A 12984-nucleotide genomic window follows, 5' to 3' on the forward strand; every position below is an offset into this window, starting at 1 on the left:
GATCGGGGGGGCAGAGATCCAGAGCATTGTGTGTGTATAAGGCAGTGGTGTGATCGGGGGGGGGGGGCAGAGATCCAGAGCATTGTGTGTATAAGGTAGGAGTGTGATTCAGGGGCAGGGGGACAGAGAGCTGGAGCATTGCGTGTATAAGTCAGCAGTGTGATCCAGGGGGAGGGGGGCAGAGATCAGGAGCATCATGTGTATAAGGCAGCAGTGTGATCCAGGGGGAGGGGGGGCCAGAGAGTCAGAACATTGTGTGTAGAAGTCAGCGGTGTGATCCGGGGGGGGGGGGGCAGAGACCCAGAGCATTGTGTGTATAAGGCAGTGGTTTGATCCAGGGGGAGGGGGCAGAGAGCCAGGAAATTGTGTGTATAAGGGAGCAGTGCAATTCAGGGGCAGGGGGACAGAGAGCTGGAGCATTGTGTGTATAAGGCAGCAGTGTGATCCAGGGGGAGGGGGGCAGAGAGTCAGAGCATTGTGTGTATAAGGCAGCGGTGTGATCCAGGGGGAAGGGAGCTGACAGTCAAAGCATTGTGTGTATAAGGCAGCGGAGTGATCAGGAGGGAGGGGGCAGAGAGCTGGCGCATTGTGTGTATTAGGCAGCAATGTGATCCACGGGGGGGGGCAGAGATCCAGAGCATTGTGTGTATAAGGCAGCAGTGTGATCCAGGGGGAGGGGGGCAGAGAGTCAGAGCATTGTGTGTATAAGGCAGCGGTGTGATCCACAAGGAGGGGGGCAGAGAGCTGGAGCATTGTGTGTATAAGAGAGCAGTGTGATCCAGGGAGAGATGCCAGAGAGTCAGAGCATTGTGTATATAAGGCAGCAGTGTGATCCAGGAGGGGGGTGGGGCAGAGATCCATAGCATTGTTTGTAAGGCAGCAGTGTGATCCAGGGGGAAGGGAGCTGACAGTCAAGGCATTGTGTGTATAAGGCAGCGGAGTGATCAGGAGGGAGGGGGCAGAGAGCCAGAGCATTGTGTGGACAAGGCAGCAGTGTGATCCAGGGGGAGGGGGGCAGAGAGCCTGAGCATTGTGTGTATAGAGCAGCAGTGTGATCAAAGGGGAGGGGGGGGCAGAGATCTGGAGCATTGTTCGTATAAGGCATGTAAAATTCATATTGGTGGTCCACGGGATTCAAAATTGTGCGTTTAGTGGACCGTGAGGTCCGAAAGGTTGGTGACCAATGCTCTGTTTGAAGTGCTGTAGCACATAGACATGACAGTGCTAACCTTACAGAAGAGGAGATAATAATCTGTACTGTTTACGGTTTAATAACTTCACTTGAAAAGTGAGTTTCTCTGAAAATAGACCCTTGTGATTTTTCCAGCAGCAGTTTTATTTCAGCAGCTATTAGGATCACTCATAGTCACTATGTAGAAAGGCTGAAACTAGCGGTGTACTCTTGTGAGAAAATCCTTTGTCATCTTTGATACAGGAAAGAATACATCTCTAATTAATTTGTGTGAATAATAAAAGCTCCCAGCAGTCTTACCACTCCAATCGTTCATCAGTACCATGCCAAAAATATGCTCAGCGGCTCTCTGAATGGGAATCGGTTCTCCTAAATTGTTCCCTGGGCCCACAAAGAAAGCCTGTTAAAATGGAAACACAATGTCAGTTTTTTTAATGAGTAGAAATAAGGGGTATGTAGAGTGCCTTGAAAAAGTATTCATACCCCTTGAAATGTTCCACATTTTGTCACGTCACAACCAAAAACGTACATGCATTTAATTGGGATTTTATGCGATAGACCAACACAAAGTGGCACATAATTGTGAAGTGGAAGGAAAATGATGAATGGTTTTCAAAATGTTTTATCAATATTTATGTGAAAAGTGTGGTGCATTTGTATTCACCTCCCGGAGTCAATACTTTGAAGAACCGCCTTTCACTGCAATTGCAGCTGCAAGTCTTTTTGGGGGATGTCTCTACCAGCTTTACACATCAGAGTGAAATTTTTGCCCTGTATTTGGCTCCATACATCTTCCCGTCAACTGACCAGCTTCCCTGTCCCTGCTGAAGAAAAGCATTCCCACAACATGAAGCTGCCACCACCATGTTTCACAGTGGGAATGGTGTGTTCAGGGTGATGTGCAGTGTTCGTTTTCCGCCACACACACAGCGTTTTACTTTTAGGCCAAAAAGTTTGATTTTGGTCTCATCTGAGCAGAGCTCCTTCTTCCACATGTTTGCTGTGTCCCCCACATGGCTTCTCACAAACTGCCAACAGGACTTCTTAAGGCTTTCTTCCACCAATGGCTTTCTTCTTCTCACTCTTCCATAAAGGGCAGATTTGTGGAGCGCAGGACTAATAGTTGTCCTGTGGACAGATTCTCCCACCTAAGCTGTGGATCTCTGCAGCTCCTCCAGAGTTCCCATGGGCCTCTTGGCTGCTTCTCTGATGAATGCTCTCCTTGCCCGGCCGGTCAGTTTAGGTGGACGGCCATGTCTTGGTAGGGTTGCAGTTGTGCCATACTCTTTCCATTTTTGGATGATAGATTGAACAGCGCTCCGTGAGATGTTCAAAGCTTGGGATATTTTTTTTTATAACCTAACCCTGCTTTTCCTGGAAGACTCTATTTACCAATAAGGTGACTTCTGAAGGCAATTGGTTCCACTAGATTTTAATTAGGGGTATCAGAGTAGAGTAAAGGGGGGTGAATACAAATGCACACCATACTTTTAACATATTTATTTGGAAAACCATTTATCATTTTCTTTCCACCTCACAATTATGTGACACTTTGTGTCGGTCTATCACATAAAATACATTTTTGGTTGTACCATGACAAAATGTGGAAAATTTCAAGAGGTATGAATACTTTTCAAGGCACTGTATGTACTGTATATGTAAAATGGGACCTTAGATTGTAAGCTCCATGGGAGCAGAGACTGATGTGATTGTACTGCACTGTGTAAATAAACCCGCAATCATTTAAAAAACTGTGAAATTTTCTCACCATCTCCAGCTCGATATCCAGGAGTTTGCTGGCTTCATATATCGGAGGTTTGTCTGAAATAAGAATTGATTTTCTATCACTGAAGAAACGCGGGATCCAATCAGTCACGCACAACGTGGATAAGCACAATAATGGACATCAAAAATCACAGAAAATATATCAATAGACATCCAACAATCATTTACCATCACTTGGCCTAATTTGCCCCTTTGGTCTGCGAATTGGTGTCCCAGATATCACGACGGAAGACGCTCGTCCATGATAGCCAACTGGAAGGTGCAACCTGTGTAAGATAAATGGGAAAAAAAACCATGGATAAAGCACCCAATAGATGTAGCACCCTCCCAGTTAGGTAGCTAGCAGATTAGGTAAATTTAGTTCTTATGGCTCCTCTGTAATCAGTGGAGCAGCTTGCAATTACTTTGGGCTGCTCTGGGCTCTGCAGGATGCCGGTTTCATTCTTTCCCCCCTCTTCTGGAGGCTTCCAGAGTGTAGTGTGCAGGAGAGTCAAATGAGCAATAAGCAGCCAATCCCTGGGGGAATGTGCCCAGATGGTGGCTGGGAGAGTGCATAAATAGTTTGGAGCCTTAGACAGCAGGGTTCATTTCCTGGAGGAGAGGTTCCTAGCCAGAAGGGTAGCTTAACTGAAGGTTCTACTTGTGCTGATCGAGGTCCAAGTTGTTCAAAGCTGGGGGGCCTATTCTGCTGCATATTCTTTGAACCTAAAAGAGGGGTTTCACTGGAAGATTCTCTGAGGAAATTGTTTGCCTGCTATTAAACCCTGGTGCACTAATACTAAGGTTTGCCTGGCCTGAAACATTCCTTATGGTGTCCCAGTGCTGTCTATTCTCTGCCCTTTTGCTGAAGGGACTGTTCTAAAAAGTAGCTGTGAAGGGAAGAATGTTCAGTATTTGGAGTATCCCACAACTTTCCTAAATTCAATCCAAGATAACCTTTGAAAAAGATGACCCCCTAGATTGTGTACTGAGCCAGAGGAATGACTGTTGCAGTTTGCCTTGCTGCCGCTACACTAGCGGGAAAACCTGGGGCAAAAATCATCTGCCCTTGTATAAGCAAGCAATAACCGTGAGGTAGGGCTGCTGATATGGGGGTTAGAACTGACCCTTCTGTACGGGACCCAGGTCCCATCAGTTCAGGAGGGGGCCTAGGGGCAGAGAGAGGACTATTTATATACCTTTGGACATGTGTCCAGGAATCCCTTGGCCGTGGCTCCCAGCAATTAAATAGAAGTTCCCCGGGCCCCATCAGTTTAGCAGTAGGACCCAGGGAGGAGATTATTTTCTCATTTGTGGGAGCAGACTGCGTAATATTCCATGCGACAATTCAATTAAGTTCCAGCCGCTTCAACTTCATCATACTGTTTCTATACATGAGGTTTGACCCCCGTCTATTGGGCAATAGTTCAGGCGTTCATCTGAACAGCCTAAGTTCGGCCTGAACTTAGGTTTGGACTGAACTGTTGGCTCATCCCTACCTAAGGTTGTAGTGGCCCTTTCAGGAAGGCAGTTTAGGGCCCCACTATTCCTATTGGTGGCCCTGCTGTGATGTACAATATAGTGCAGGTGTGAGATACTCCATATAATACAGGGGTGTAAGGGACTGCATGTAGTAGATAAATGTGAGACATTGGATATAATAAAGGATTAGACACTGAATATTAAATTATAGACATGAAGTAGGGCCGGATTACGAGCTTCATGGGCCTGGTGCTGAGATGACTCCCTCCTGTGTTTCCAGGAGCCTGTGCTGGTGTGTGCCCAAATTTGAAAGGGCACGACTCTAGGGAAGCCTGGCATTTGACTTGATTTGCCAGGTCTCTGTAGGAGCCATCTGTCGGCGAGTGCCCTGAGGTGAAAGGGCGCAGGTGTGCAGTGCAGGCCCAAACCTAATGAAGCCCCAGGCTTCTATAAGTGCCCTGCATCGTCGTGCGCAGCGCGCCCTGAGGTGAGGTGGAAGGGCGCGCCGTGCAGGCCTAACACAACACTACGGAACCCAAATACCTGGCTTCTGTTGAATGACAGGAAGAGACAATGAACTACCCTAGAGCATTTATCAGCAGCCTGGTAGTTCATTGAGAACTAGAAGCCAACAGACGCAATGGCTGACATTTTTTGTTCGCAAATTCACAGAACTCTCTGAATGAATGACGTTAGGGGGTGGGGGGAGCCCCGCACAGCTACTTTTTTCAAAATTGTGACAGCAAGTGCAGAGAGAAGATCCTTGGCCCCCTGTCACACTGGGGGCTCTGGGCCGTGCAGAGTCTGCTTATTTAGTAACATGTTACGAAAGTTGAATTTACCCTCTAATCCCGCCACCCACCCCAGGAGGTGTGTGCGTAATTCAGGGCCAGTCAGGGGAGATCTCTCCCCGTTTGCCCATTGCTTTCTGTGAGTGGCCTGTTCTTTTTGAGTGGCTGGGCCCATATTAATGTAGGGGCCTGGAGCTGCAGCTCCAAAAGCCCATACATTATTTTGACTCTCATGTGAGGTACTGTATGTGATTGAGAAGCATGGGGGATGACCTGTTATATAGAAGTATGAGGCACGCTTCCCCATTTACTAAGCTCTGGAGCATCTGCACTTAGAGTGCAGTCTATTTGCCTTTAGTAAATCCACCCCTGCGAGTACCTTTTACCTTTGTATTACATACTTTCTTACTCTGTCTCCCTCCATCCCTCTTTTTTTTCCTTTCTCGCTTTCTTGCTCTCTCTTTTTTTCCATCTCTCTCACTTTCTTTCTTCTCTCCCCCTCCATCTTTCTTTCTCGCTCCCTCCATCTTTCTCTCTCTCCATCTTCCCTTCTCTTTTTCTCTCTCCCTCCCTCTCTCCCTCCATCTTTCTCTCTCTCCATCTTCCCTTCTCTTTTTCTCTCTCCCTCCCTCTCTCCCTCCATCTTTCTCTCTCTCTCTCTCTCTCTCTCTCTCCCTCCATCTTTCCCTCTCTCTATCTTTCTCTCTCTCTCTTTCTCTCTCTCTCCCTCCATCCTCCTTTCTCTCTCTCTCCCTCCATCCTCCTTTCTCTCTCTCTCCCTCCATCCTCCTTTCTCACTCTCTCCCTCCATCCTCCTTTCTCACTCTCTCCCTCCATCCTCCTTTCTCACTCTCCCCTCCCTCCCTCCTTTCTCTCTCTCTCCCTCCTTTCTCTCTCTCTCTCTCTCTCCCTCCATCCTCCTTTCTCCCTCCATCCTCCTTTCTCTCTCTCTCTCTCCTTCCATCCTCCTTTCTCTCTCTCTCTCCCTCCATACTCCTTTCTCTCTCTCTCCATCCCTCTTTCTCTTTTTTCTTTTCCTATTTATGACCTTCTCCTCCACTATGTAAGTCATCTCAGACTCTAACCACACTCCCTTTAAGCCACGGCCAATATTTAGCGTAAGTTAAACCACATAATTTTTCACCATGATGTGCCACATTTTTCTCTCCTAATAGACCACGCCTACAAATGAATGCCCCCGCCCCTAATTACAATGATACTCCGCCTACAGAAAAAAAAAAAAAAGTGTCCCTACAAATGTTTTGAGAATGTTGCCAACTAAATGCATTGCCTCGTGCCTCCATTTTTACACAGAGCCACATTACCATGTATTACACACAGTTCTTTATACAACTAAGGGTAGGGCCTTATACCTTGTATTGCACACAGTGCCTCATTCTTCTGTTCCTCGGTTACACAAACTGTCTCATGTCTCTGTATTACGCAAAGAAACTCTAGCGTATGTGGTGCCTCATACCTCTCTACTTCCTTCATTGCCACATGCCGTTCTTACAAGCAGTGGCTCATGCCTGTGTATTGCGTGCAGTGCCTCGTGCATTTATTTTACACATGGTGTCTCATACATCTCTAGCACATGCGCGGCCTTTTACCTTTTACATGCATCGCCTCATACAATACCTTCCTGTTTCATGCAACGCCACATTCCTCTATTATACCCAATTCTTCATGCCTTATATTACACACAGGGGTTCATTTACTAAAGGCAAAATGACTGAACACACTGCAGAGCATTTGTTTCAGAGCCTAATACAGGAGGGGAAGCTCTGCTGACTTCCATTATCCAATCATGTGCAGGCACAAATATGTACTAAGGTTCACCTCTAATGGCAAAGGTTCACCTGAAGAGGAGGCTCAAGCCTTTGTGAGGCATTAAGCAAAACTTAGACATGGGGCCCCACTCACGCCCATAATGGAAAAAATAATTCAAGCTATCCATCCATCAGCTGTGCAGCAGGCCTTCCCTTAACAATGTATAAGTCATCAGTTGTCAGCGGGGTTCCCCAGTGCCCCAAAACACCCCCCACCATGTTGAGGCCATGTGGCTTGGTATGGTTCAGGAGGGAGGGGGACTCGCTTATCCAGCCCCCCCCCCCCCTTTTCCTGTTATGCCAGGCTGCATGCTCGGATAAGGGTCTGGTATGGATTTGGAGTGGGGTTCCCCTTAAAATCCATACCAGACCCAAAGGACTTGGTATAGATTTTTTTTATATTTTGTTATTGCTGGCAATGGGTTTTTACATTAAGCTGTCAGCGGGGTATCCCGCTGACAGCTGGTGACTCATCTGTTAAGAACGTGGCAGCCTGCTTCCCGGCCTGCTCATTAACAACTGGCTATTCACTGGTTGTTAAGAACGCCGGCAGCTACATTCCTGAAAGAAACAGGGCTCTTAACGCTGCCCGAGCACAGCGGTGTTAAGGTCCCCTGTCCCTCAAAACTGGGGTAATGCAAATTAAGCGGCTGGGAAAGCACTTGTGAGCGCGAGGCCTTAGGCGACCGTCAAATTTCCTAATTATAGAGCTGTCTCTGTTCACCTATAACTGGACAAACATGAACGAAGTTTCACCTGCACTCACCAGTTTGGCATCAGAGCATTCTCCTTCCCTCTGAACATTATCCCCACATTAGTAGCGTGATCCCTGGAGGAATAGAAATCCGTGTAATCTCCTACAAGAAAAACAAAGCCAGCGTAATGCAGAGTGTTCATAAGAATAGGCTGGAAAAATAAGTAAACCGAAATCCAAGTAGCTACCATAGAGTAAGTCCATATGGGGTTTTGTGGACAAGACCAGATTGCCAATACTTTTAGCACCATCCCATAATATCAACACATTGATAGCAGTAAGTTCAAAAAAGAATACAGAGATCTAAAATGTTTTAGGAAAATGTTGCACAAGTGAAGACAATTTCTGTTTGGAATGTCAAATAAAAAAAAAAAAAAAAAAAAAAAGTGTTCTGGGTCATAATGGAGGACGCCACTTACCATGCAGGTGGGCGCTGCTTGATTGAAGTTATTCGATAAGCCAGTGTTAGGCAATATAAAATATAAAAATTATGGTTTATTCAATACGTGAGAAGCGTGAATTTGCAAAGGCTGCTCCTGTCTTCCAACCTCAAATCCTGGCCCTGTGTCCACTTCAGGGAACTTAAACAGTGTATTACAGTTACTGGAGTTATCCTTTAACCACTTGACTTCCAGAAGCGTTTACCCCCTTCATGACCAGGGCATTTTTTGCTCTTCAGCAATTAAACTGGTAATTGCGTGGTCGTGCGACACTGTACCCATATCAATTGTATATCGTTTTTTTCAGACAAATAGAGTTTTTTTTTTATGGTGGTATTTGTACACCACTGGGCTTTTTATTTCTTATTATACACTGATCAAAAAAAATTAAAGGAACACTTTGAAAATACATCAGATCTCAATGGGGGGAAAATATCATGCTGGATATCTAGACTGGTATGGACTGGATAACGTGTTAGGATCTATACTGGTATGGACTGAATAACATGTTAGGATCTATACTGGTATGGACTGGGTAATGTCTTAGGATCAATGCAGAGAGACCAGCGTGCCCCCTTTCAATGCACAGTGACCAGCGTGCCCCCTTTCAATGCACAGTGACCAGCGTGCCCCCTTCCAATGCACAGGGACCAGCGTGCCCCCTTCCAATGCACAGGGACCAGCGTGCCCCCTTCCAATGCACAGGGACCAGTGTGCCCCCTTCCAATGCACAGGGACCAGCGTGCCCCCTTCCAATGCACAGGGACCAGCGTGCCCCCTTCCAATGCACAGGGACCAGCGTGCCCCCTTTCAATGCAGTGACCAGCGTGCCCCCTTTCAATGCAGTGACCAGCGTACCCCCTTTCAATGCAGAGATCATCGCGCGTGCTCCTTTTCAATGCAGAGACCAGCGTGCGTGTCCCCTTCAATGGAGAGAACAGCGTGCGTGCCCCCTTCAATGCAGTGTGACCCCCCCCCCCCGAGACCAGTGCACTTACCTGAGCTTCTCCTCAGTCCCCCGGCGTCTCCTCGAGTCCTCCCGCCTCCTCCTCGGCCAATGGCTTGGGGTTGGCCTTGCGGCCAATCAGAAAGCGGGTATTAGACCCGCTTCCTGATTGGCCAGGAGGAGGATCCGTGTGACAATAGCGAATTTTCATTCGCTATTGTCACACATTGGGTGGGCTCGGGCGCACTGCTCTGCGCCCCGGGTCCACCCTTTGCTGAAGCCAGGACTGGCCGCCACTGTAAATGAATAAATTAGCTAGCACTCCGCGGGCCGGATTAAAAAGGTAGTTTGCCCATTCTTGGTCTAGCCTGTAGAGTTCTGTGTGTCCCTCCATGGATGTGCCTCCCCAGATCATCACTGACCCACCACAAAAATGGTCATGCGGAACAATGTTACAGGCAGCATAACGTCCTCCACAGCTTCTCCAGACCCTTTCAAAATGTGCTCAGGGTGAACCTGCTCTCATCTGTGAAAAGCACAGGGTGCCAGTGGCGGGTCTGCCAATTCTGGTGTTCAATGGAAAATGGCAATCAAGCTCCACTGTGCCGGGCAGTGAGCACAGGGCCCACTAGAGGATGTCCTGCTGGAGGTCATTTTGTAGGGCTCTGGCAGTGCTCATCCTGTTCCTTCTTGCACAAAGAAGCAGATACTGGTCCTGCTGATGGGTTAAGGACCTTCTATGGCCCTGTCCAGCTCTCCTAGAGTAACTGCCTGTCTCCTGGAATCTCCTCCATGCTCTTGAGACTGTGCTGGGAGACACAGCAAACCTTCTGGCAATGGCACGTATTGATGTGCCATCCTGGAGGAGTTGGACTTCCTGTGCAACCTCTATAGGGTCAAGGTAGCACCTCATGCTACCAGTAGTGACACTGACCCTAGCCAAATGCAAAACTTGGCAGAAAAGAGGAGTAGGGAAAACAATTTCAGTGGCATCTAGCTGTAAAACCCTTCCTTGTTTGGAGGTTGTCTCATTGTTGCCCATCTAATGCCCCTGTTAATTTCATTATCACCAAAGCAACTGAAATTGATTAACAACCCCCACTGCTACTTAACTGAGCAGATCAATATAGACATCCCAAGTCTCCCGCGAGGTGTGGGAGTCTCCCGCATGCGGCCTGCGCCTCTCTGATACCCGCAAGTGTCGCATGATGTCCCGGGTGCCGCCGAGTCTGTGTCTGTCTCAGCTGAGCTGTCAGAATGGAGCCGATGTTTCCTGTAAAGTTCCAGCTCCGTCCTGACAGTCTGAGTGAGTCACAGGTGGAGTGATATCAAATGCACTCTGAGTGTGAGGAGACTGACCAATACAAGAGTCCCCACACTCGCTCCGTTGAACTTGATGTCATGACATGTGGCTCTAGCCAGCATTTCCCGCCAGCAGTACCAGCCACCAGTACCAGCCTGAGCCAGCAGTACCTGCCAGCAGTACCCACAACACAGTACCAGCCAACAGTACCCACAACACAGTACCAGATTGAGCCAGAAGTACCAATCAGCAGTACCCACAACACAGTACCAGCCAGCAGTACCCATAGCAGTACCAGCAACACAGTACCAGTCAGCAGTAACCACCAGCTGTACCCACCAACAGTATCAGCCTGCAGTAAAGTATACCTGTAAATATACCAGCATGTGCAGTGTTTCTGACTCTTACCACCATGACCACTTCAAATCACTGAAGTGGTCATGGTGGTTAGACTGTTCTTTTAATATCTCTCAGAAGAAGTAAACCTCTGTATACTTATTCCATTTCATTTGATCATCCTCTAGTTGTGTTAAATTGGTGGGGGGAGGGGGGTGCGCGGGTTGCCACCTCCCTAAAATGAGCAGGTTGGGATGTCTGTCAATATCCGAGGAGTTTAATTGACTTGATGCTCTACTCTGATTAAAAAAAAAAAAAAGTGTTCCTTTAAATTTTTTGAGCTGTATATATAAATAGAAAGTAGAAATTATATATATATATATATATATATATATATATATATATATATATATATATATATATATATATATATATATATATATATATATATATACACACACACACACACATATATATACGCACACACACACAATTTTTTTTTTCCGTTATAACACGTATCCAATAAAATCAAATGTCTTCAGAAATTTAGGCCAAAAATGTATTTGGATACATGTCACTGGCAGTGATAGGTTCATTAGTTATTTTTTTTTCTTTGGGGTTGGTTCTTGTTTGCTGGAGTTTCCTATGTTCATTGTTTGCTGTGTATGCTTGTTTGTGCTGTCCACTGTAAATAAATCTCACTTAGCCCCCGTTCACACTGGGGCGACCTGTCAGGTCACCATAAGTCGCCTTCCATAGAGAAGCTGCGGACCCGTTCTAATAGGAGCGACACAAGTCACTCCAACTTAGAAAAAGGGTCCAGAGCTTCTTTGGGGCGACCCGGAGCGACCTGCATAGACTTCAATGTTATGAAGTCCGTGCCGGCCGCTCCGACCTATGAGGTCGCCCGGCAAAGTAGCGTCGCTCCAGTGTGAACGGGGCCTTAAAGGATATCTACATTGTTTGGTCCCAGTTTCCATGCCTATCTACACGCGTCTCGTCTTCCTAGCTGCTGCTGAATCCTGACAAGTAGATTACAACAAAAAAAATAAATAAATAAAAAATAAATAAATAAAAAAAGGTATTTGCACTACCGGGAAAAAAAAAACCCCAATGCCATTAAAGCAAGTAAACATGAACTCGGGGGGGATTGATTAAAATGCCTGGAACTCCGCCGTAAAGAAAATCTGATGGAAAAGCCAAAAAAAAATAGCAACAAATGATGAAACAGATTAGATTTTTCTCTATTGGCTATTAAAAAATTCCAAAGCTTAAAAACGCTGTACAAAAACATGCGACAAAACGCCTGAAAAACGTTTATAATTGCTCGGTGTGAATACAGCTTAAACTGATGAAGTCTGATTTCATCTCTTCACCGACTGAATTTATAAAAGAAGAGTCAGTATTACATACCAATATTTGCCGGAAGGTGAAGTTTGGCCTTGGATTGTGGAACGAAAGCTCTAAAATAAAAACAGTAATCTGGTTTTAGAAATATTATAAAATAGGAAATGTAAGTAGAATAATAGAAAATGTAACCATTACACAGGAGTGCAGCACAGCGTGCAAATACAGATCATGGGCCGCTTTAATAGAGGCTTCACCTTTCTACACATTTATATATTCCTGCTCTGTGGGATTATTACACTGAACGGCCTCTCTCTCTCGTGTGTATATATTATATATATATATATATATATATATATATATATATATATATATATATACACATATATACATATATACACACACACACATATATATATACACACACACACATACACACATATATATATACACACACACATATATACACATACACTCATTTTCTCCATCAGCCCATCCCCCACGGTTATTGCCTTTTGTTTCACTTGACCCTTCCTTCTAGATTGTAAGCTCTAACGAGCAGGGCCCTCTGGTTCCTCCTGTTTGGATTTGTTTTAGAACTGTATGGTCTTCCCTCACAGTGTAAAGCGCTGCGCAAACTGTTGACACTATATAAATCCTGTATTATAATAATTTATTTATAGGTGTATTTATAGGTGCTAGTGAGGACATGGCTCGGTTTGGTGGGGGGTGAGTGTAGCTCCCTCCTAGGCAGGTGCTAGTGAGAAGAGTATAGTTTTTGGCTCTGTCTGAAGAGCAGC

General features: G+C 46.1%; 1 protein-coding gene across 1 annotated transcript in view; it reads right to left on the bottom strand.

The window, feature by feature from the left end:
- The window catches only part of FAH (fumarylacetoacetate hydrolase), an 83321-nt gene that overhangs the window by 36102 nt on the left and 34235 nt on the right, over nucleotides 1–12984 (bottom strand). The window contains exons 4-8 of the mRNA XM_082256041.1: nucleotides 12251–12300; nucleotides 7825–7915; nucleotides 3146–3243; nucleotides 2961–3013; nucleotides 1493–1592 (exon numbers count right to left, since the gene is read on the bottom strand). Of these exons, the coding sequence (XP_082112167.1) occupies nucleotides 1493–1592; nucleotides 2961–3013; nucleotides 3146–3243; nucleotides 7825–7915; nucleotides 12251–12300 (392 nt within the window). The remainder of the gene's footprint in view (nucleotides 1–1492; nucleotides 1593–2960; nucleotides 3014–3145; nucleotides 3244–7824; nucleotides 7916–12250; nucleotides 12301–12984) is intronic.

Source organism: Pelophylax lessonae (assembly GCF_965119305.1).
Source record: "Pelophylax lessonae genome assembly, chromosome: 4".
Taxonomy (NCBI): domain Eukaryota; kingdom Metazoa; phylum Chordata; class Amphibia; order Anura; family Ranidae; genus Pelophylax; species Pelophylax lessonae.